This window comes from Armigeres subalbatus, chromosome 3, assembly GCF_024139115.2.
Source record: "Armigeres subalbatus isolate Guangzhou_Male chromosome 3, GZ_Asu_2, whole genome shotgun sequence".
Lineage (NCBI taxonomy): Eukaryota > Metazoa > Arthropoda > Insecta > Diptera > Culicidae > Armigeres > Armigeres subalbatus.
In genome coordinates, this window is record NC_085141.1 from 51,533,683 (window position 1) to 51,558,447 (window position 24,765).

Here is a 24,765-nt window from a genome sequence, read left to right on the forward strand (position 1 = left end):
TCTGTCTCGTAAAATGGCTTATTCCTTATTTTATTTAAGGTCAATTTTCCTAAAGAACCCTTGATTCCCAGCCTGGTTCAACGCCGAGTAACGCTGCGGCAACGCTGCTTGAAAAACCGCTACATGGACATCGGCCTTTATTAGCCTTCTCTTCAGTCCTCTGGCATTTTCTCAAAGGCATCTCACATGTTATGCGAGAAATGGAAAAATGGTTTTCGTCGTTTTTGTTGATGACAAAATGATGATGGTTTGCCGCCCTGAACAATTATTAACGAGCAAAATTGATGATGACATAGAGGATAAAAAGACTATATGAAAGCAAAAAAAAAATGAAAGCAGCAAAAGAAAACCATCAACCAACCAAAAGGTGTTCAGTTTGTTCTCTTCGCTAATCTGATGGTGAAAACTGAAAAGAAAAAAGTGTTTTCCCTTTTTTGCCTCGGATTTGTGTGAATATTTTTCCTCAGAAACCTTTGAAAAACAATCAACGTATATATTTTTTCATGTTTCAAATGTTATCCCTGGAGGAATAGACAGTGAAACGGAGTTTTGTGAATTTCTAAGAGCCCTTCTGTAGTGAAACGAAATAATCACAAAACGGAAAGTCCGTGTCCGAGAAAGTGGCATATCGAAGCTGCTTTCACGCGATCTTGCCTAGTTCCTAGGTGACAATCCTTCCGCTGTACCAGGATTAATCTTTAGAAATACTGTGAAATAATCGGTGACCGAAACGATTTTGTGCAATCTCGATTTTTTTTCCTCTGCTTGTCACGCAAACATGGCGGATCAAACAAATCAGAACTCCACACAGGGTAAGTGTGTTGAACGGTCACTAATGTAAGAAGTCTTATCTCTGAGGGGTTTGTGGAATTTTCTATTTTTATCTCTCGAAAATGTTCCATCGTGGTACTATAGCCTACCGTTAAGTTACAAAATAAAATACTTCCGTTAAAGATCGATAAGCAAAAGATATCTGACCATGTTCTCAACATCGTCCTGCTTAACTGATTATAGTCAATTTGACCAAATTTATCTGCAGAAATATCAGGACATTGTCCATTTTTCGTATTTTATCACTTTTTATCTAAACGGATATGTTCGTAAACAATACTTGATGCTGAACAGTGTGCGAGTTAATAATATTTACGCAATGGTTAATTTATTGATAAACGACAGTCTTCAAATTTCAAAACACTTTTTATGTGAAAAAAGTATGACGTATACATAAAATAAATTCACAAATTTCTTTTCATTTGTCCGTAATCTCAAAAGCAGAACTGTATGGTAACTATTTCACAAATTTTCGGTTTCTTTTTCAAGTGTAAAAATAATCGAAAATGTTTGAAATTACTTATCAAACAGTTCGTTCTACTGTTGAGAAATTATTTTTATTAAAAACGCAAAATAAGCACAAGTAAGTTTCAACGTGATACTTTTGTACCTTTATTCAGAATCATTGCGAACGAGATTCTTACCGCTTGATATGAACAATGCCAACTGTGACCGGAAGAGACCCTCAAAGAAGCTTAGTTTTCAACCAAGCCCAGTCGTCACGGCACGAACCCCTCCGCTGTCGGACCGTACCAGAGACCGAATAAAGATGCAAGCGACTGGGAAACTACAAATAACACCAAATGCAATTTACGACTTCACTGCCGATGATCTGACGGATGAGGGCGAAATCGGTCGGGGTGCCTTCGGGGCTGTCAACCAGATGAAGTTCAACCGAACAGGGACGGTGATGGCCGTGAAGCGCATCCGCTCGACGGTCGACGAGAAGGAACAGAAGCAACTGCTGATGGATCTGGAAGTGGTGATGAAGTCCAACGACTGCAATACGATCGTCACGTTTTATGGGGCACTGTTCAAGGAAGGCGACTGCTGGATATGCATGGAGTTGATGGACACGTCGTTGGATAAGTTTTATAAATTCATCTGTGAATGCCGGCACTCTCGGATTCCGGAGCCGATTCTGGGCCAGATCACGTTGGCTACGGTGCGGGCGCTGAACTATTTGAAGGACGAGCTGAAGATCATTCACAGAGATGTCAAACCGAGTAATATTCTGCTTAAGCGAAACGGTGGCATAAAACTGTGCGATTTTGGTATCTCAGGCCAGCTGGTGGACTCGATTGCACGGACTAAAGACGCTGGTTGTCGACCCTATATGGCAGTAAGTGCTCTTGTCGAATGCAAAATTACGCCTTTTTTTAAAATCATTTCTGCCGTTATGTTTCAGCCCGAGCGAATCGATCCGCAGCGCGCCAAAGGATACGACGTGCGAAGTGACGTATGGTCGCTCGGTATTACTTTGATGGAGGTGGCTACTGGAAAGTTTCCTTATCCAAAGTGGGGATCCGTGTTTGAACAACTGGCACAGGTGAGTTGACAAAATGAACTTAAGAAGCGTCAAATAGGGTAAGGGAAGATCCATTAATTACGTAACGCAAAAATTTACCATTAAACGTTACTGCAAAATATGTTTGAGAACGTTGTATGGGGCCTCCACTTTAGCATCTCATATGACATCATATACGACCTTGTGTTGACTGGGCCCTCCTTAGCCGTGTGGTAAGATGCGCGACTACAAAGCAAGACCATGCTGAGGGCGGCTGGGTTCGATTCCCGGTGCCGGTCTAGACAATTTTCGGATTGGAAATTGTCTCGACTTCCCTGGGCATAAAAGTATCATCGTGTTAGCCTCATGATATACGAATGCAGAAATGGTAACTTGGCTTAGAAACTTCGCAATTAATAACTGTGGAAGTTTTTAATCAACACTAAGCTGTGAGGCGGCAATGTCCAAGTGAGGGGATGTAATGCCAATGAAGAAGTTGACTGGGAAGTTATTTCATGAAAATCATTGTTTGTGATATTATTTACAAAAATGAAAACGTCTAAACATTTTTTTTTTGGGTGACAAAATCGGGAGTAGACAAAATCGGGTCAATACCGTAATTATATTCCTTTAATCCATTGTGTTGAAAATGGTAATAAACACAATAATAAAGCAGATTCACACTTTCATGCCCTGTCACGGAATAAAAATTTGTGAGATTTTTGTAGCATGCCTTTCATCTTTCGCATTTCTATTCCATAGAGCAGCGGTTCTCAACATTTTTCTTGAGAGGTACCCCTCCGAGCTTTCGCATTAATTGAGGTACCCCCTATGTTTTTTATGCTGTAAATGAAAATAATCGAGGCCCTTAAGATACAGTAATATCCCGATTTTATCACCCCCCCTGGTGAATTTTGTGAAATTTCTTTTTTTTTAATTCATTCCACAAATATGAATCATTTTATGCCTTGAAAAGGCCAAATGCGTGAACGGTACCCGTTATTTCTTGTTGAAATTGCTTACAGAATATTTCCCAGGTACTCAGAAGTCTTTCGTAATAGCCTGCAGGCGGTGAAAGTTATTTCATAAAAATCAATGCTGTTTTTGGTATTATTTACGAAAATAAAAAGAATGTCAAAAATTTTTGGGGTGACAAAATCGGGTCGAAAACGTGACAAAATCAGGACGTGATAAAATCGGGTCGAAAACGTGATAAAATCGGGGTTAGACAAAATCGGGTCAACACTGTATATGAAAAGTGGACCTGAAAACTAACGAAATATTTGGCTCTCTATAAACTTTTCTAAAATTTTCATTTTCTTCGAAATTTCCTAATACAAATAAGGTTCATACATTGAGCTTCCTACAGAACTTTTTTGACTATTGGAGGCTTCCGAGCGTATTGAAAGTAGGATTCCGCGCCCCTTCCGAGAGAGCCTTTCGAGCCTCTTGAAGAAAGGCTTCCGAGTCTCTTGAAAGGCAGTTTTCGAGCCACTTAAAAGGACGCCTCTGAGCTGCCTAAAAAAATGCTTCCAAGCCTCTTGGAAAAAGAATTCCGAGCTCTTTGAAGAGAGGGTTCCGAGCCTCTTGAAAGATAGCTTCTAAACCCCTTCAAGGTAGGCTTTCGAGCCTCTTGAAAGACCTTACTAGCCATTTTATGGAAGGCTTCCGAGCCACTTGAAAGGAGGCTTCTGAGTACCTTGAAAGGACGCTTCTGAGCCTCTTGAAAACAATTCTTTGAAAAAGAATTCCGAGTATCTTGTTGGGAGCTTTTCGAGCTCTTGAAAAGAGGCTTCCAAGCTTCATGAAAAGAGTTTCCGAGCCTATTGAATGGCAGCTTTTGATGCCCTGAAAGGAGGCTCCGGAGTATCTTGAATAAACACTTTTGAGCCTTCCGAGCCTCTTGAATGGCGGCTTTTTAGCCACTTAAAAGTAGGCATTGGAGTATATTGAATGGACGCTTCCAAGCCTCTTGAACGAAAAAATCCGAGCCTCTCAAAGGGAGGCTTCAAGCCTTTTGAAATGAGGCTTCCGAACCACTCGAAAGTAGACTTCCGAACCTTTTAAAAAAAGGCTGGCAATCCATTTAAAAAGGGGCTTCGAAGTATCTTGAATGGATGCTTCAAAGCCTCTTGAAAAAAGAATTCCGAGCCTCTTGGAGGAAGCCTTCCGAGCCTTTTGGATAAAAGGATGCTTTCATGCCACTTTAAAAAAGGTCTCTGAGCCCCTTGAAAGAAGGCTTTCGAGCCACTTAAAATGAGGCTTCTGAGTATCTTGAAAGGACGCTTCTGAGGATTTCCAGAGTACGGTTCCAAACCTTTTGAAAGAAGAATTCCGAGCCTCTTTTAAGGAATGGCTTCCGAACCACTTCAAAGGAGCCTTCCGAGCCGATTGAAAAGAGCTTTCCGGGCCTTTTGAAAGAAGGGGAAAAGGAAAAAAAGAAAGTTTAAATATGGAAGCCTAAAATAATACTTCCGGGCCTCTGTAAAGGAGGGTTCCAAGTCTCTTGAGTAAGTAGAGTAGAGTGGGGCAAGAGTGCGCGTGGGGTAAGAGTACGTTTTCGATTTTTTGAAGTAATAAAAAAAGATAAACTAGCAGCACTGCATCAGTTTGACAGGTATTCTGGCGAACTATTATCATGTGTAATTGTAAACGATTTGAATAAACAACAAGGGAGATATGGAGTTAGATAACTTTTTGTTCATTTTGCTAAAAATAATTGGATTTCCGCAACTAGTATTTCATTACCAGATATACGTTCAATCAGGTGAACATTATACCATTTCGATAGACTATTATATAGAGTACTTTATGGTACAGAACACCAATCCAGTTGGTTTTCCAAGAAGTCAAAACCATTACTTGAATAATTTTTGGGATTGTGAGGTAAAAGTACGCAGGAACCGGTGGGGCAAGAGTACGCATATGAATCTTCAAGTTATGATGTCAAAACCGTATCTCCGGCCGAAATAAGACTTCTTCCAAAGCGTAAAGATCCACAACTAAGAAAAAAGGGACAGAATTCGAAATTATCACAAGTTTTTAGGATAAGTTGAAGTAATTCGGTGTTAGAAAGGACTTAGCGAACAAAGCACTGAAGCGAAATAATGAAATTGTATTAGGACTTGTACACCTAAACATAGTGCGAAAACACAATTTCATCTAAATGATAATTTCATTTAATCAAAAGAAACATTCATGAATTACGCAACGTTTAGCTAGGAGGGCTTGTGGGATGTGTAACGATCCATATAATTTTTAGAGGATTCATACAAATAGTGTAAGATAGGGGGGAGGGGTGATGAAATAGCCAAATTTTACGTTACGTGATTGGTAGACTTTCTTTAAGGAAAATGCCTTTGTATACGCGAAACCTGATATATATTTTTACCTCTGTAGTCTTTTGTATATATTAAAAACAATAGTTTTTCGTATGAAAGTGCACATTTTAGGACCCCCTCCCCCTTCAAGAGTTACGTTATCTTTAAACATTCCCTAATATATGCTCATTAAACATCAATTAAATGTTATCAACTCTTATTTGTGTTAATATATACTTAAAGCACATGATTGGATAAATGCGTACTCTTACCCCACCCGATGCGCACTTTTACCCCACCGGTGGGGTAAGAGTGCGTTTTTCACTTGTCTTGCAATAAGGGTTCTACTAGAACGAATCTCAATAATTTCAATATTTTTTCCACTAAGTAACATAAAGGAAGAGTATATGAATCATCGACACTGATTTGATATGCAGAAGCTTGCTTCATAAGGGCCACATGATCGATTGAAAACTAAGTGCGTACTCTTGCCCCACTCTACTCTAAGTAAGTAAGCTTCCGAGCCTTTTAAAAGGAGGTTTTCGAGCCTGTTGAAAAGTGCCTTTTTCCACTGCGACCAGCGACTATTGAAGCCTTCCCCGTATCCTTAGTGTAAAAGTGCATGTCGAATTACTCCATTACTGTTAAGAAGCAATGCAGTATTTTCGATTTTCGATACAGTTTTTGTTTTGTTTTTTTTTTTTCAAGTATCATGACAAGGTCCAGCTGTTTGGACCCTTCACAGAGAACAATCTCATTGAAGGCGCGCCCCTTATTAATCTTTCCTTGAGAAAACAGAACAGTAATACTGTTATTTGGCCGGAGTCCTAGCCACATCCTTGCCTTCTTTCCCGAATATCATTATTAAAGATACCACAACTTATTGTCCTAGCTCGAAAAATAGATTAATCTAGGGCTCAGTTTGGTTTGAAGAATGCCTTCCGAGCCCCTTGAAAAGATCCTTCCGAAGCTTTTAATAGAAGCAGAAAAAAAGAAAGTTAAAAAAAATCAAAAAGTTTAAAAAAGCTACAAAAAGGCTTCCAGATATCTTGGAAGATAGTTTCCGAGCCTCTTAAAATTAGGCTTCCGTGTTACTTGAAAGGAAGCTTTCGGGCATCTTGGAAGGAGGCTTACGAGAATCGTAGAAGAATGCTTCCAATTCTCTCGCAACCAAACAACTAAGCTTTTCGGGAAAAAAATCTTCATATTTCTCAAATGGAGGCTTCTGAATCTTCTAGATATTAGTTAAGAATCATATTCTTAACATATTATTCAACATTCTGTTTTGATCAGGTAGATTGCAGAGAAGATTTTTCAAATTTGTTCATTCGAGGTTTTGCCCTTTTGATCTTTTGTCTCACAGCCCTTCATCCATTGTACTGGTTGTAGAGGGCAGGATTCAATAGGCCATGATTTACTGATCGCCATGCATATTATGTACAAGACAATATTTTGAAACAAAAAAATACAAAATTATCAAAACTTTATCAATAAGTTTTAATTAAAATTGTAATTCATCCGCCATTATGCATTTTTGTCCGAGGTACCCCCTGGGCCCGGCGAAGGGTCCCCCAGGGGTACATGTATCCCAGGTTGAGAACCGCTGCTATAGAAAATGAGAGGGGCATATATTCTAGAGTGGGACGTCGTCATGGTCATTTTTTTTTCAAATTAATGGTTATGGTTACCACCGTGGATACCAAATAACTGTGCAAAATGTGGTCCCTTTTGGTTGCTTCTTCGCTTGCTGCATCGAGGTTTGAAGTTTGTATAAAATTAGTTTGGGAAAATGTATATTTTTGGATTTTTACTTCCAGAACATACTGAAGAACGTACGTTGCTGGAACGTCGACGAGAAAAGTTATAACGCTTCGAAGATTGATTGTTCCAACCATAGCGAAAAATCTTTAAAAAATCCGACAAGAAGGAAGATGGGCCAGGTAGTGCTGACGACAGAAGCATTGATTTATTGCATATGGTTTGAACAATCAATTTTCGAAGCGTAATAACATTTTATGTACACCCTACTAGACACATCTCACATTACATCGTGTACTTATACATCCTCTAGTTATACTTCATTCTGTGACTTAAAGGACTGTGAAAAGAATCAATCATAGATCTCCACTTAGATTGGCGACTAATTATCAAGTATCGGTTGCAGACTTTCCAATAGTTCGAGTAAATCGCCTTTTTTTTTGACAATTTCGTTCGCGACAGTCGAGGTGACAAACGCAAAACATAAACGAGTAAAACATAGACTAAAGCTAAGAAACAACTGGGGTAGGCAACAGGTGACGGTTTTCCTGCAAAACTATTGACTTGGTTCCGGCCCCACGGTATGACCCACCCATAGAGTACTGGGACAAAACACTTATCATGGCCGCCTCCGGAGGCATTTCCGGAGGTTCTACGGGACCACGTTACCCGCCGTATCTAGATCCCGGTAACGATTTCGGTGAACTGATCATTCTGCAAATTACTGCTGAATTTCCGTCTTCCCGAAAACCAATTTATCATCTGGAAAAGTGTAGAATCTGCGATCCGAGGTACAGTAGAATCAGCACGCAGCGAAGCAAAGGGATCATGTTACAGTTAGACTTGTTAGTTGTTAGCCATGGAAGAAAATGACACTTAACTAGCCCTGGAGTCTCAAGGAGTAAATCGTGTCCAACGGATAATGCGAATGGAGAACAAACAGAAAGTTAACACGCCAGGGATAATTATAACGTTTAACGGAACTACATAACCAAGGTACGTAAAGGTGGCATTACTACGTGTAGCCAGTCTCGGTAACAGTGACTTTCATTCACTGTCCGAGCCATCCCCAGAAAGGATGTACGGCAAAGACGGACGCTTCGATAATTTAATTATTCTCAAATGGCCCTCGCATACTTCAACACCTTTCAAACATTTTCACACTTGTCGCTGCCTAGCGATAACATTTGGACTCCGTTTCTTTCCCATCTGCTTTCACACACACGCTGCTCCCTTCCTCTATACGAGCAGCATCGAGACCGATATGCCAATAAAATTGAATTTAAACTGATTACGGTCGTACAGCTTCTGTCTAATAAGTTTATATTATAGTTTATATAGTTATAATAGCGGTAGCACCACGAATATGAAAATGCTACAACCCATATATAAGGCAGGAATTCGAGAAGCAAGTGGAGTCTACCGATCAAGTCCCGTCGAATCGATAATGGCAGAATCGGGATCAGGACAATTACCTTTTAACTATTTGGTTGTCCAAAAATCCGTATTCAAATCCATTCGTTTAATAGAAAGGGAGCATCTTCTCGGTGACAGACGAACAACAGCGCAACAAGAGGAAGTAAGCGACACAGCTAATTATCCCTCGGTGTATAGGACAATATTGGATTACGAAAACCTTACAGGTAAACTTTTCCCGAAAATCGAACGCTCAGTTAGTGCAAGAGGAAGACCCTGGAATACTACGAAACCAAGTATCGACTGGTCGGTAATTTTTTCCTATTCAGCCAGTGTATTAGAGGCTTTGGAAAATGGTCAGTCTACACATCCTTGGATCCAACGATTGCAGTCCAAACTAGAAACAACGCACGTGCTGTACTTTGTTGGATACCCGGCCATGTGGGTATAACGGGGAATGTAAAGGCAGACACTTTCGCTAAGCAAGGAACTAATGCATAAATAATGGATGTCCCAATACCAGGAGACGATGCCAAGCGATGTTCTGTAAAGATGTTCTTCGACTTCAATGGGAAAATGAGTGGCACCAAAACTCAAGTTTCCTCCGAACCATAAGAGCTTCTACACTTCCATGGCCAGATCGCCCTTCGTCACTTTAACAGAGAGCTCTAAGTAGACTAAGGATAGGACACACGAATATAACACACAAACATCTTTTTAATAAGGACTCAAATATCTGAGAAACATGTAATATTCAATTATCAGTATAACACATACTTGTAGATTTTAGGAAATACGAAGAAAAGCGAAGAGAGATAAATCTTAAGAATAATCCTTGTGAGATCCTTAGTTTTGAAAAATGGAAGATAAACTAATTAGATTACTAAAACAAACAGATTTGATAAGAAAGCTATGATATCAAAAATGTAGTAAATAATGATAGGATGAATAACTTCAAAGTTAAAATCTTTAAAAAAAAATTATGTACACGGTTAGAAAAATTATGTACATGGGTTTGCTCTTGCATTTCCCTCCCTCTTCCCTTTGTTGTCATAAAATGAAGAGCAAAACCACTCAACAAGGGCAGTAAAGTGTGGGAACCCAACGTTAAGTAATCTCATGTTAACAAAAGTTGAGTGAAATTTAGCTAACTTTTGATTAGTTTCTGTTTAAAATTAAGTATATTTTGCATAATATTGAGTGAATTTTACTTAATTTCAAGAAAAAATTACATAATTTTGGGTTCCCACACTCAATCCCCGATTTGAGTGAAAAGTGACTAATATTAGGTACTTTTTTGGTAACCGTATGTAGACCTTTCAGCGAGTCGTTCCGCAAACGTCAAATCACATGATGCACAGTAAAAAACGTTGGTTTATTTTTTCGGTGTGAATGTTGATTATTAGAGTAATGAATCTGAAACATTAATTTTTCCAGCATTCATTTTCAGCATTTATTTTTTATACCGGTAAAGAAGTTCGGAAGCCTTATTTCAAGAGGTTCAGAAACCTTCCTTGCAAAAGGTTCGGAAGCGTTTTTTCAAGAGGCTCGGAATTCTTTCAAAAAGCCTTCTTTTAACATGCAGAGAAGCGTCCTTTCAAGAGGTTCGGAAACCTCGTTTCAAAAGGCTCGAAAGCATCCTTTCAAGAAGCTCAAAATCATCCTTTCAAGAGTCTTGAAAGCCTCTGTTCCAGCCAGGGGCTTGAAAGCCGTCTTCAAGAAGCTCTGAATTCTTTTAACAGGCCTTCTTTCAAGATCTTGTCAAAATGCACCGAGCCTCCTCTCAAGATGTTCGGAAGCCTCCTTTCAAGAAGCTCGGAAGCGGACGTGTATTTTCGACTCCTCATTTGAACTTTGAACCTTTTAACAAATGATATAAATACAACATTCGAGCTGTCAAACTAATCGTGTTTACAAGCTAACGAAAGTCTCGCGTACTTTTTATGCAAAAAACTCTTTTTTTTTTTTTTTTTTTTAACTAATTTTATTTGCTAATTATCTAATACATGCATTCATCTCTTAGACTAGGTGTTCCGTGTTTTCTTAACACTATCATCCTTATTTGCTATGTTACGCTTTTAGTTATTATTAATACATTTCAATTGCCTCTGGCAGTTAGCATTTTTTCCTCTGGTTGAATTGAACCATGTAGGAATTACAATGTTTTCAACTTAAACTAAACTTAACCTATTTTATACTAAGGGTACAAGGAGTTAATCGTTGCAATAGAAGATTGCAACGATTTTTGTCTAAAATTGGAAATTATTTTGTTGGACATTTGTTGCAATGTCTCAATATTAGAAATTCTATGAAGTTCATTGGTACTATACCACGGAGGCAACTTAAGAATCATTTTCAAAATTTTATTTTGAATCCTCTGGAGTGCCTTCTTTCTGGTATTGCAGCAACTAGCCCATATTGGCACAGCATACAACATGGCAGGTCTAAAAATTTGTTTGTAAATTAAAAGTTTGTTCTTAAGACAAAGTTTTGATTTTCTGTTTATAAGTGGATATAGGCACTTAATATATTTGTTACATTTGGCTTGAAGGCCTTCAATGTGATTTTTAAAAGTTAATTTTTGATCTAGCAGAAGTCCTAAATATTTAGCTTCGCTAGACCAATTAATTGGAACCCCATTCATAGTGACAATATGTCTGCTAGAAGGTTTCAAATAAGAAGCTCTCGGCTTATGTGGGAAAATTATAAGCTGAGTTTTGGAAGCAGTCGAGGAAATTTTCCAGTTTTGCAAGTAAGTGGAGAAAATATCCAAACTTTTTTGCAATCTACTACAAATGACACGAAGGCTTCGCCCTTTGGCTGAAAGGCCCGTGTCATCTGCAAACAAAGATTTTTGACACCCTGGTGGTAAATCAGGTAAGTCAGAAGTAAAAATGTTATACAATATGGGCCCCAGTATGCTGCCTTGGGGGACACCAGCCCTTACAGGTAATCTATCAGATTTAGTATTCTGATAGTTTACCTGCAGTGAGCGATCTGATAAATAATTTTGGATCAGTTTAATGATGTACAGAGGAAAATTAAAATTCATCAATTTTACAATCAAACCTTCATGCCAAACACTGTCAAATGCTTTCTCTATATCAAGAAGAGCAACTCCAGTCGAATATCCTTCAGATTTGTTGAGCCGAATTAAGTTCGTAACTCTTAATAACTGATGAGTGGTTGAATGCCCATGGCGAAAACCAAATTGCTCATCAGCAAATATAGAATTGTCATTAATATGAACCATCATTCTATTTAAAATAATCTTTTCAAACAGTTTGCTTATTGAAGAAAGCAAACTGATTGGGCGATAACTAGAAGCCTCAGCTGGATTTTTGTCCGGCTTCAAAATCAAAATTTATCTGGAAAGTATGCCAATTGAAAACATTTGTTAAATAAATTAACCAAAAAGGATAAAGAGCTCTCAGGAAGTTTTTTGATAAGTATGTAGAAAATACCATCATCACCTGGGCTTTCATATTTTAAATTTTCTAGTAATAGATCTCACTTCATCCAAATTAGTTTCCAACGAAGGGTCAAAACATTATCTTGGTTGAGAATGTCTTCGAAGCTTCGTGTAACCTGATCCTCAATTGGACTAGTGAGACCTAGACTAAAATTATGGGCACTCTCGAACTGCTGAGCAAGTTTTTGAGCCTTTTCGCCATTTGTTAATAAAATTTTATTTCCCTCTTTAAGCGCTGGAATTGGCTTTTGAGGTTTTTAAGAATTTTGTTAATTTCCAAAAGGGTTTCGAACTGGGATCCAACTTTGAGACATTATTCTCAAAGTTGGTATTTCTCAGAATAGCGAAACGTTTTTTAATTTCATTTTGCAAATCTCGCCAAATAACTTTCAACGCGGGATCGCGAGTTCTTTGGTATTGCCTTCGCCTCACATTTTTAAGACGGATCAGTAGCTGAAGATCGTCGTCAATATTAATGGAGTTGAATGTAACTTCACATTTCGGAATTGCAATGCCTCTGGCTTCGACAATTAAATTTGTCAAAGATACGAGAGCATTATCAATATCACTTTTGGTATCGAGAGGAATATCAACATCAAAATTCCTATCGATATACGTTTTATATAAATCCCAATCAGCTCTATGATAATTAAAAGTAGAGCTGATTGGATTATAAATGGCTTCTTGTGAGATTTCAAATGTCACAGGAAGGTGATCAGAGTCAAAGTCAGCATGAGTTACCAATTGGCCACACAGCTGACTTGAATCCGTTAAAACTAAATCAATTGTAGAAGGATTTCGACTGGAAGAAAAACAAGTTGGTCCATTGGGATATTGAATAGTATAATATCCCGCAGAACAATCTTCAAATAAAATTTTACCATTGGAATTGCTTTGAGCATTATTCCATGAACGGTGTTTGGCATTGAAGTCACCAATTACGAAGAATTTTGATTTGTTGCGAGTCAGAATTTGAAGATCAGCTTTCAACAAATTCTTTTGCTGCCCATTGCATTGAAAAGGCAAGTAGGCTGCAATGAAGGAAAATTGTCCAAAATTTGTTTCAACAGAAACTCCCAAGGTTTCAAAAACTTTGGTTTCAAACGAAGAAAATAATTTATGTTTGATACGTCTATTAATGACAATGGCGACCCCACCACAGGCGCTGTCAAGACGATCATTTCTGTAGATAAAATAGTTTGGATCTCTTTTAATGGAGAGTCCTGGTTTTAAATACGTTTCAGTTATAATGGCAATATGCACATTATGAACTGAAAGGAAGTTGAATAATTCATCTTCCTTACCCTTTAGAGAGCGGGCATTCCAATTTAGAACTTTCACACAATTATTTGGATCCATTGAAACGGAGTCCGATAACAATTTTTGTGTGTACTTTATACCAACCTGAACAGCTTCAGGAATGGTATTTGCTTTGAACATTGCATCAATCATGTGATGCAATTGTTCAGTTAAAAATCAAAATCGGAAGCAGTCATGCTACCTGAATCGGCAACATGACCGTTATTTTCCGTTGGGACATGGGTATAAACCTCATTTTGAGAAGAGAAATTTTGTCTACCAGCAGCGATGTTTGCATACGTAGGTACATTCGAAAATTGGAATTTACTGAAGTGCTTGCTACCCGTTGACGAGCGGCAAAATTTGTTTGTGAATTGTGGTGGGTATGAATTGCTCGACCGGTAACCGGTTTCGAAATTTGAGCGTTTGAAAAATTTCTACCCGTCGGATCTGGGATCCGATTGGAATTTCCGTCATCAATTTTGCACGGGAATTCAAAACTTTTGCGTAAAGGGCATTCCCAGCAATTGGGTTTTTGATTGCCCCCCCAGGTTGCGCACTTAAATTTATTTGGATCTTCTCTCCCCGGACATGCGTCCTTGGCGTGAGAGGTTTCACCACAAATCATGCATTTAGCATCCATGTGACAATGTTTGGTTCCATGACCCCACTTTTGGCACTTACGGAACTGGGTAGGGTTTTGGAAATTTCCCCCAGGCCTGCGGAAATGTTCCCATGTAACACGGACATGTGACATAATACAGGCCTTTTCAAACTTTTCATATTATTTAGTTCACTTTTGTTAAAATGAACTAAATAAAATTCTTGAGAAATGCCCTCTGGGAAGTACCAGAGTGGGATTTCTTTTCATCTTAATTACTTGGACTGGTGAAAATCCAAGTAATTGAGAAATTTCAATTTAATCTCATCCAGTGATTTGTCATCACTGGGGAGACCTTCAAGACGACTTTGAACAATCGCTCAGTTTTGTCGTCGTATGTGAAGAATTTATGGCGCTTCTCAGTTAAATAGTGAAGAAGACGTTTGCGATCGTCAAAGGATCCCGGCAAAACGCGGCAGTCACCCTTCCTAGCAATCTGAAATGAAACTTTGATCCCCTGAAGGTTACTCAAGATTTCATCCGAAAGCCAGAAAACTCGGCAACAGATACCACAATTGGCGGAATCCGTTGTTTCTTCGCATGAATCGAATCACCTGGGCTAGAGGTAGATTAGATTTTCTCATATTCGTCATTGATCAAATCGAACTGATTGCTCAGTTCGATATGAGAAGAATTATTTCCGATATTAGAGTTAGAAGGAATATCTGAAGCTTCCTTCTATTTTTTCCGCGCTTGGGCTGGACGGTCTTGAAACCTTGTTTCTTTGAAGGAAGTGGAGAATTCAGAGACTCCCCCTTCCTCTTGTTTTTGTTAATACTCATTGCTGAGCGTGGAGACGTGACCTTCTAAGAGGTTTTTTCCCAGAACGGTGTCCCTGCAGGATTACCACCGCTTGTCGGAATTTTACTTCCGCAAACGGGTCCAACGTAAAACGAAGGCACGGGTCCTTGCAAAGATCGTAACGGGATCAGTGGGTACAAATAGCGCTAAGAAGCACCGTTGAAATTAAAATAGCTTCGGGTAGTATTAAAAACTTCCTTCCGCAAAGAGAGAAAGAACCGCACAGCACGAAAGCACGATACGGTCTCATGCAAAAAACTCTTTTTCCACTCATCTCTCACCGTCAATTTTCGCGAAAGTGGCATCCAGGGAACTGGAAAATGCCAGGGCACTTAAAGTTTGTCCACAAAGTGCTCCCTTCGTAATGATTCGCCGCGATTACAAAGGTTCCGTGCGGAAGATTCCCATTCCAGCCACAACGTAACGATACCAGCTACTGTTACTACTCACAATGGTTTCGGCCTCCTCGCGGATTCCGATGAATTTGATTCCCAAGTGCCACAACAGAACGACACACTTGTGCAGGAAAAAAAAGTCCGACTACCCCCAATCAACATTGTAAATAAAGGCACGAAGCAAATTCGTGAGTTGCTCAATGTTACTAATATCCCCCAGCAAGCATATCACCTGAAGGCAGTGAAAGCTGGCGTGCAACTTATGGTCCATGGCCACCAAGATGGACAACTTCAGCACCAAAACATTATCGCAGCACTGAATACAGCAAACATCGAGTACTTCTCGTACACTCCAGCCGAAAACCAACCATTGAAGATAATTCTCTCTGGCCTCCCGGACTACACCGTGCAGGAGCTAGCAGAGGAACTCGCGTTGCACAACGTTGTACCGAAGGAAATAAAAATCTTCTCACGGAAAAGATCAGGTGCTGAAGAAAGCATCCTTTATCTTCTTTTTTTGAGAAAGGTAAAGTGAAACTACTTGAACTACAGAAAATTAAAGCACTGTTCAGTATCGTGGTCAAATGGCGCTATTTTACTCGGAAGTCCTCCGATGCGGTACAATGTTTTCGTTGTCAACGCTTTGGACATGGTATGCAAAATTGCAAAATCACTCCACTCTGCGTCAAGTGTGGGGAAAAACATCTCTCGGCGGCATGCAGCCTCCCAGCGAAAGCGGATCTCGAAAAGTTAGATCCAGCTATTACCCGTTCAAAAGTGCGATGTGCAAACTGTAGTGGTAATCATACCGCTAACTACCAAGGATGTGTTGCCAGGAAAAACTATCTACAAAGCCGAGCTCTTGCCAGAGATCACCAGCAGCAACAGCGAAAATCCAAAAACTTCTCGAACAGAACAACGACAGCAAACTGGCCTTCACTGGGTGGTGATCAAATATGCACCCCAAAAGTTTCAGCTCCAAAAGCAGCTAGAGAGCCGCGCTTATATTCCGAAGTACTGATCAACCCTACTGAAGAGAATAGTACAACTGGTCTTTTCACTTTATCGGAATTTATGTGTCTGGCTAGGGACCTATTCGCACGCTTGAAAGGATGCCGCAATAAAGAGCAACAGTTCATGGCTCTATCCGAGCTTATGATAAAATATGTCTACAATGTCTAACCCACAAACTTTAAATGTGGTTAACTGGAACAGCAGATCTGTATCGAACAAAAAAATCGAGTTATTCGACTTCCTGCTTCGTTTTAAAATCGACGTGGGAATCGTCACTGAAACCTGGTTGCGCCCTGCATCTTCTTTCGTTCACCCCACGTACAACTGTATTCGATTCGATCGTTCCACTGGCGAAAACGAACGAGGGGGAGGAGTGTTAATCGCTGTCCGAAAAGGAATCAAATACGTCACACTAAATACCTCAACTACATCAATGGAAACTGTTGGCATCTCGATCCCAACAAGACGCGGAGTCAACGTTCACTTCATTGCGGCTTACTTTCCGGGAGTCAAATCATCACTATGTTGGAATAAGTACAAGGACGATCTCAAAAGTTTAATGCGTTATAACGGACCGGCGTTTGTTATCGGTGATTTGAACGCAAGGCATCGCCAGTGGAACTGTATGAAAGCAAACAAAGCAGGAACAACTCTCCAAAATATTGTTTCACACTACAATTTCCACGTACACCACCCAGACTCTTTAACCTTCCACCCCGTAGGCCGTGGAAGACCGTCGACACTAGACTTAGTTTTGTCCAATAATGTTATTGACATGACGAAACCAATAACTCACAACGAACTATCGTCCGATCACCTACCTGTAACTTTCACTGTGCACCTTGACGCTGAACCTACGATGCAAATGCGCTCCTTTCGCTGCTACAGCCGAGCTAACTGGAGAATGTTTCAACAAAAAATAGATACGAGCCTAAACCTGTTGGACCCTACTTTCGTTGCTCTAGAAAATGTAGCAGATATTAACAGAGCAGTTGAGTCCTTCACAAAGATGCTGCTAGAGGCTGAAAATGCTGCTGTTCCCCTAGTAACCAGTCGGCCATATGAACCAACGACAGTTCCTGAAAATACTCGATTGCTTATCGCGCTACGTAACCGACGTCGGCGTCAGTGGATTAGGACAAGGGATCCAACGTACAAGAACATCGTTCTGTCGCTGAACCGTAGAATTGTGGATGAATGCAATCAGGCACACTTCCGCAATTATGATAGGAGTTCGACTGATCAGGGTAATTATGATACGTTTCGGCTATGCAGTCTCAGTAATCAAACGATAATTTTGATTTTATCCCAACGTTTCGACCACTTTTCGGGTCTTCTTCAGGGGAAAGTCGGTGTTATCGTTTTTCGTTTGGTTTTGGTTGAACATAAAATTGTAAGTGTCAAGTTTGTGGTGTACATCACAGTTAAAGTGCTAAAACTATACGGTGCCCACAAAACAAAAATAACAAGTTTAATTTGGAGCCCTATGTACACCACAAACTTGACACTTACAATTTTATGTTCAACCAAAACCAAACGAAAAACGATAACACCGACTTTCCCCTGAAGAAGACCCGAAAAGTGGTCGAAACGTTGGGATAAAATCAAAATTATCGTTTGATTACTGAGACTGCATAGCCGAAACGTATCATAATCACTTCCGCAAATTTAGTGAAACACTACAATCGATAGACTACCGGAGCAATCAGCTCTGGAAAATATCGAAGGCGTTGCGGAAAAATTGTAAGTACAGCCCTCCTCTCCGCAGTAACACTATGCTGGTTTCTTCTCCTGCGACGAAGGCTCAAATATTAGCGGAAAACTTCGCAAAATCACACACTAACTCAATGGTAAGTGACTTTGCAACCACTGAAAGTGTCAATCGTACCCTGGATTATCTGGACAATGCCTGTCCAGAACCAGACAACTCATGGCTTGTTCGTCCAAAAGAAGTAAAAAAAACTTATTGGTTCTTTGAAAACTAAAAAGTCTCCAGGTAACGACCAGATACGGAACGTCTTGCTAAAAAATCTTCCTCGAAAGGGTATAGTTTTTCTTGCTAAAGTTTTTTCGGCATGTTTAAAAACCAGCTACTTCCCTACTCAATGGAAGCACGCCGTTATAATTTCAATCCCAAAACCAAAGAAAGATGCCACGCTCCCTTCAAACCATCGCCCGATTAGCCTTCTTCCAACAATCAGTAAGCTACTGGAACGATTGATTCTAACTCGGATCGAAGCTCACCTAGAAACTACACGAATCATTTCTGATCAACAATTTGGGTTCAAGAGAGGCCACTCAACCGAGGCCACATATCCGGAGTTTTCTTAACGATCGATCCTTCCATGTAGCCGTCGACGGCGAAAAATCAGAGAAGAAACTCATTCCATACGGCGTACCTCAAGGAGCAGTACTTTGTCCAATCCTCTACAACATATTCACTGCAGATATGATAATGATCGATGACGTTGAATACTACCTATTCGCTGATGACACGGGCTACCTAGCATCGCTTGGTAATGCCGCGGTTGTGCTGGAGAAACTACAACAAGCTCAGCAATCACTCGAATCGTACCACCAGAAATGGAAGATCAAGATCAACGCCAATAAAACTCAAGCCATCTTTTTCACCAGAAGAAGAAGTCCTCGAAACCTGCCACAAGGTGAGATCAGAGCCAATGGTCAACTAATTCCTTGGTCAGATGACGTTCAGTACCTCGGTGCTATCCTGGATCGGAAGCTGAACTTTTCGAAACATATATCCACGAATATAAAGAAATGCGACAAGCTAACCAAATCGTTATATCCACTGGTCAATCGTCGATCAAAACTAGATGTACGTTCAAAACTGCTTCTGTACAAATCAGTTTTCCGACCAACTTTGACTTACGCTTTCCAAGCGCGGCATACTTGCGCTCGTAGTTATCGGTTAAAAATCCAACGAAAGCAGAACCGTCTCCTCAAAAAGATGATGAATCTGGACTTCCTACATCCGACTGATGACCTCCATGAGCTTGCAGGTATTGAAAAAATCGACGACTGGTTTCAACGGCTTCTACCCAAATTCCATCTTTGATGCGAAACATCTGAAAACCCCTTGCTCCAACATTTGGTGCACAGAGATCAGAAGCATTCTCAGGTTATTAAAAGTCTTCGATGTAAGTTTCGAAGCATTCAGTACAAAAATCTTCTGTGAAAGACCAGAAGTACTCAAGTCTTCGACAGTTAGTTTGGAGCATTTTTGTAGTTTAAAAAGTCTTCTGCGAAAGAACAGATGCCTTAAAGACTTCGGCATTTGCTTGGAGCACCATTTCGTAGCATTAATTTTTCTGATTAGGTCTTCACTATTTTGATAATTTTATGTAACGGTTTATTCCGGTGGAGTCATCATAAAATTATCAAAACAGTGAAGACGAACAAATTCCGTATAAAACTTTTTCCTCGAAAGGAATTGCCAAGATTCATTTTAATTTGCCCAGCTTGCTAGTCGGCCACGTCGTGGTCCGAAAACCGTTATTGCGGAATCTGTTCTCTACACTTTCAATTTAACAATCGAGCCACAATCACTTTATTCATTCCTCAAAACTATTCCGATTCAAACTATCTCACCACATTTATACACAAAATTGAGTTGACTCAGCAACTCCAAATAACCGACCGCATTACACAATCTCACTTTATCTTACGTCGGTTCCAGTTGTGCGTATGATACCACTCGCCCCTCTCAGCCACACCACATGTTGCAAAGTTATTTAATTACTCTTAGAATTTCGGGCGTAGTGACAACTACGAGTCCCAACTCATGTTGATCGTTGGTGGTGGGCAGGTACACCGCACGACGGCTACAGCACAGCCAGCTGCGACTGCAAATCAGCCTCCCATGGTCGATCGTCCCGACGGCAAGCAGCAAGCGATGATGACCAGCGATCCAAACCCATCTTGGGCTTCTGCTGCTGCTGCTGCTACTGCTGCTAGTCGATGTTTGCCGATCGACGGGAACTTTCTGACCTCGATGTGACGAACGGCGGCTCTTTTATAGTGCATAGGTGGAGAAAATGCGCTCTACATTGCTCGGTGGCAACGTTTGAATCGAATGTATTTTTTTATTTACTTGATGGGCAAAATTGCACTGTGGCTTAAAATTGAAATTTCTTGAAACAAAACTGCTACAACCTGTGATATATAATTAGATTTTTTTTTAACATCCATTTCCTTAGACTATCCATTTTCTATTGTAATTACGAAGGTTTTTTTTTCTAGTAACATTTTTCCTTTTCGAGCTTCATGTTAAAAATGTTAAAACTATTCTTCTTAGAAGTATTACTGTTAAATTATCACTGATGTCAGGCATCGCCATCTCGGTCAAAAATTTATTGCAACAAATTGTAAATGAATGATCAAAATAGATAAATAAATTGAAATTGAAATTGATATAAATACAACATGTTCACTTTATCTCTAGCTGATTTCCCTGATTGCTCTAAGAATTCCCTGACAATTCCCCAATTTTTCCAGGCTGATAATATAATTCCATGATAATTCCATGTTTTCCAGGTAGTGAACACCCTGCTTTACCAGAGCCTTTATTTGTCAATTAAAAGATTTACGGTCTACTTCAGATATTGCACCAATGCTTTCTTTTTCATTATAGGTTGTCGAAGGAGATCCTCCAAGACTATCCCAGTCATACAATGATATGGAATTTTCGCAAGAATTTGTAAATTTTGTAAACACTTGGTAAGCACTATGAGTGAAGCTTCTCAAATACATATTTAACATAATTTCCATCCCTCCGATACAGCCTAATAAAGGACGAGAAGGATCGGCCGAAGTACGGAAAGCTGCTGCAGCACCCGTTTATTCAGCGTGCCGAGAAGAGCCACACCGACGCGTCGGTATATGTGAGCGCGATACTGGAATCGATGGCCAACAATGGCATCACACAGTTCACCACGAACCTGCCGGCAGAGGGTTGGAACGACAGTTTCAACTAGGAGAGCTTGATCGCCACCCAGCGATGGGTAGGTGCCGGTTATTTCTATTGAACTACTATGTACTAAAAACTGCTAGTGGAGGGTGCGCTGCGTTACAGGATTACAGGATGCAGTGGAATAGACGTTAGTTATTACATAATTTGAGGAAGAGTGTATGCGATTATGAGTGGTGCGAAGTGATGGTACCCTGATGTAGGGGTAGAAAGGCAAGATGGATGATGTTTATGATCTCCTGAGAAGTAATCGTTCAGCTGCATTTAGCAACAATCTTTATTTTCAAAATTGTTTTTTTTTTTAATTTCGTTTATGTACTTCAAAAAGCATTGGAGCCTACTATTTTTCATGTTTTTTTTTATATTTTTATTGATGTATTGTATGTTCAAAAATGTATTCCTCTACCTACAGTTCAAACGGACTGAAAACGAAAAAAATCAATTCATAAATCAATTCAATCAATTACGTCTTTCTCCCTAATGGAAATAAAAAAAATCCATCTCCATGTAATTTTTAGTCTCACATCGCAAACCAATGGGTTTAACGAGTGTTTAATTTTTTATTCTTCATGGATCTAACAATTCTAGCAGAAAAATGACATTGGGAATGGGAACAGTATAAATGACCTAGATATTGATTTTTTGATTTAGTGTTGAACGATGTTGGATATTGGTTTAATTAATCTTGCGTCAATGGATAGCATCTTGCCTTTCTACTCCTTAGTGATATCAAACTTGTTTTGTGATCTTTTAGGTTTTTAGTTTGGTATCGGCTACATAAAAGAATCCGATGGTTGAAAGTGATGATGGTGTGACGAAGACAATAAATTGTCTCCCAATGTTCTTTTGTTCTGGGTCGTTGTATAATTCGATTCGTTTGAAATGGGCGGAAATTACTGCGAAGTGTGGAGTGAATGTTATTATAATATGTGTGATTGTGCTATCCTTAACGTGATTGATCCGTAGAGATTTAATAATTTTTAAATAAAGTAATATATTATAATTAATCAGTGATTGAGAAGGAAAAGTGATTAAGATTAAAGAAAACCGAATTAAAAAGATGCATTGAGGTATACACGTTAGACGTGACAAGAGATGGAAAGTAACTAGTTGTTGTTAGTTGTTGAATAAATCAATTGATTTTGAATACTAATAGTCGCTTTTTAGAAACGAAACGTTTGTGAGAATAAAAATACCTTAAACTGCTGTAAAAGTTTATTGAGTCAGAGAAAGGATCTTTCTAAGTAGCATTGAACAAGTCCTTAAATAACATTTTTTTAATCTAATTCCTTGTAGAATCGATCATAGTATCCCAGGAACGAAAGTTCACATTAAATACAACTCGAAACTACTGCAGCTGGTTTTGTTCCTGCTTGAAATGCACTTCCGAATCGCTTAACAAATAAGTAAAAGTTGCTCACTCTATAATAATCGCTCGCTTGAACTTATACCCTCTTGCCTTAACAAATAAAAACAAAACTTCTGCTGCTAATACACTTTTATACAAAAATTTATGCAGTAGTTGTCATCAAACATGCTACCACTTTAAGTTCAAATTAGGCATAGAATCATCTGACTGATTTCCAGTTTTATTATTCCAACTTTTCTTCCTCGAGACAGAAAATAATGTCTTAGTAACGTGTAAGCACTGCTCTATTTCTATCAAACCTCAAATGTTAAGAAATTGGTTGCTTTGTGGCTACAGGGAATGTGCTCCCTTTCTCAATGAGCTTATCACCAAACAAAAACACACAAAACACACCCAAGAACACTACGATTAATAAATAATCTACTATTGAAAATGAAGGAAAAACTAACTGAAAAAAAGTTTTAAACTTGTGAAAAGGAATTGTCCGAGAGTATAAAAAACACATATATAGATTCGAAGGGAAAATAAGTCAGTCAGTCAGGATAGGGATACATGAAGTTAGAACACAACAATTTGTATTAGATGAAATGATTTTCTTTTCTGTTGATAGGGCATACCAAATTAACTTTACACAAACAAACACTCTCATACACTAGGTCAAAATATGTAGTAGTTCTTTCGGTCGGTGAACGTTCTAACTCTGAGAGGTACCATTGCACACCGTACCGTCAAGTCAATACCTAGCTCGAGTGAGGTGTTTGGAAACTTCAAGCCATCCTGTAGAAGAAAAGATAGAGGTTAACAGAAACCGAGACATACGGGGACATAAAAATAAACCACAATGCAATATTAGAGAATTTCCGATAATGCCTTACAAATGCTTCAATTATCGTTACTAATATCACAGCTTATTCTTGACTTGGGTCCAGGTCAGATTTCTTTATTGATGCTTTTGTGATATCCAAGACCCTTGTTGCTATCCTACATGACCTGTCCGGCCCGCAACTCAACGAGCGATAGGATTCCGGATTCTTCACCTGTATTTCACTTTCTCCCTTCGAGTCCATCTACCTGTCATGCATGTCATAGGGTTTCCAGTTAGCTTTGCGCACAAAAGCGTAGAATTGCCAATCCGGAGATGGTGAGTTCGATTCTCGGTCCGGTCCAGGATGTTTTCGGATGGGGAACATTCTCGACTCCCTAAGCAATGGCACGCATAGAAAACCTTTCAATTAATAACTGAGGAAATGCTAATAGAATACTAAGATGAAAAGTAGGCCAAGTTCCAGTAGGAATGTAGAGCCATAGAAGAAGAAGAAGACCTGTCAAAGCTTTCCGCATCCAGTCAGATTCACCGGATAAATCAGGTAACTCAACGAAGCTAAACTTTGTTCAGGTTACATGTCATTCAGGTCACTCTTACGTGAAAAGTATGGTGGATGAGGACCACATTTGTTTTCAGGTAAATATGACGTAAAGATTTTTCAGAGTGCAGGTCCGACTTGCACGTTCGTACACTTGTTTCAGTGAACATGAGCAATATTTTAAAGAAGCTGACTGGTAACGCGTGTAGACTTAAAGGCCTGGACTCCAGGAATTTATTGGATGATCAAGAGCAGGTTGTCTATAAAGAAAACTCTTAAAAGACCTTATAGCCGCACGAACGGAGTCGTTCGTGGTCGGCCGGAAATTCTTTAAAAATCGCCGCGGTGGATTTGCAAAAGATGAATTCAAACAGGAAGTTTAAACGCCACCTCGTTAGAGGACTTTCCGTTCATGTTAAATTGTTGCCTGGTTTAAGACTCCGAAGTTGGTCCAATGGAAGAAACCTTTGAAGAGAGGTTCCAAGAACAATTCCGCAAACTCCACTTTCCTAGAGTCCGACTTACTTAAATTTCATCAACTAGAGCGAACATTACTTACCCGACCCTAACG

The 24,765-nt window shown here is 39.5% G+C and overlaps 1 protein-coding gene across 3 annotated transcripts; it reads left to right on the forward strand.

The window, feature by feature from the left end:
• Positions 1 to 325: 325 nt before the first annotated feature.
• LOC134225620 (dual specificity mitogen-activated protein kinase kinase 4-like) lies at positions 326 to 23,687 on the forward strand. Of its 3 annotated transcripts, none has more exons than XM_062705829.1 (6): positions 326 to 812; positions 1,452 to 2,173; positions 2,240 to 2,380; positions 21,126 to 21,211; positions 21,276 to 21,495; positions 22,216 to 23,687. In XM_062705829.1, exons 1-5 carry the CDS (start codon positions 779 to 781, stop codon positions 21,466 to 21,468), a joined length of 1,176 nt encoding a protein of 391 aa, XP_062561813.1. In that variant the 5' UTR covers positions 326 to 778; the 3' UTR covers positions 21,469 to 21,495; positions 22,216 to 23,687. The 3 variants fall into 3 exon arrangements, 2 of the variants coding, with proteins under 2 accessions (XP_062561813.1, XP_062561812.1); XR_009983283.1 differs by having other exon boundaries at positions 327 to 812; positions 21,276 to 21,591; XM_062705828.1 differs by having other exon boundaries at positions 327 to 812; positions 21,276 to 23,687.
• Positions 23,688 to 24,765: the final 1,078 nt, after the last annotated feature.

Excerpts from the sequence above, each read along its gene's own strand:
- LOC134225620 (XM_062705829.1), top strand. The coding sequence starts at position 779 with ATGGCGGATCAAACAAATCAGAACTCCACACAGG. Across the intron at positions 813-1,451 it reads AAATCAGAACTCCACACAGG|AATCATTGCGAACGAGATTC; the intron begins GTAAGTGTGTTG and ends ACCTTTATTCAG. Across the intron at positions 2,381-21,125 it reads TGTTTGAACAACTGGCACAG|GTTGTCGAAGGAGATCCTCC; the intron begins GTGAGTTGACAA and ends TTTTCATTATAG.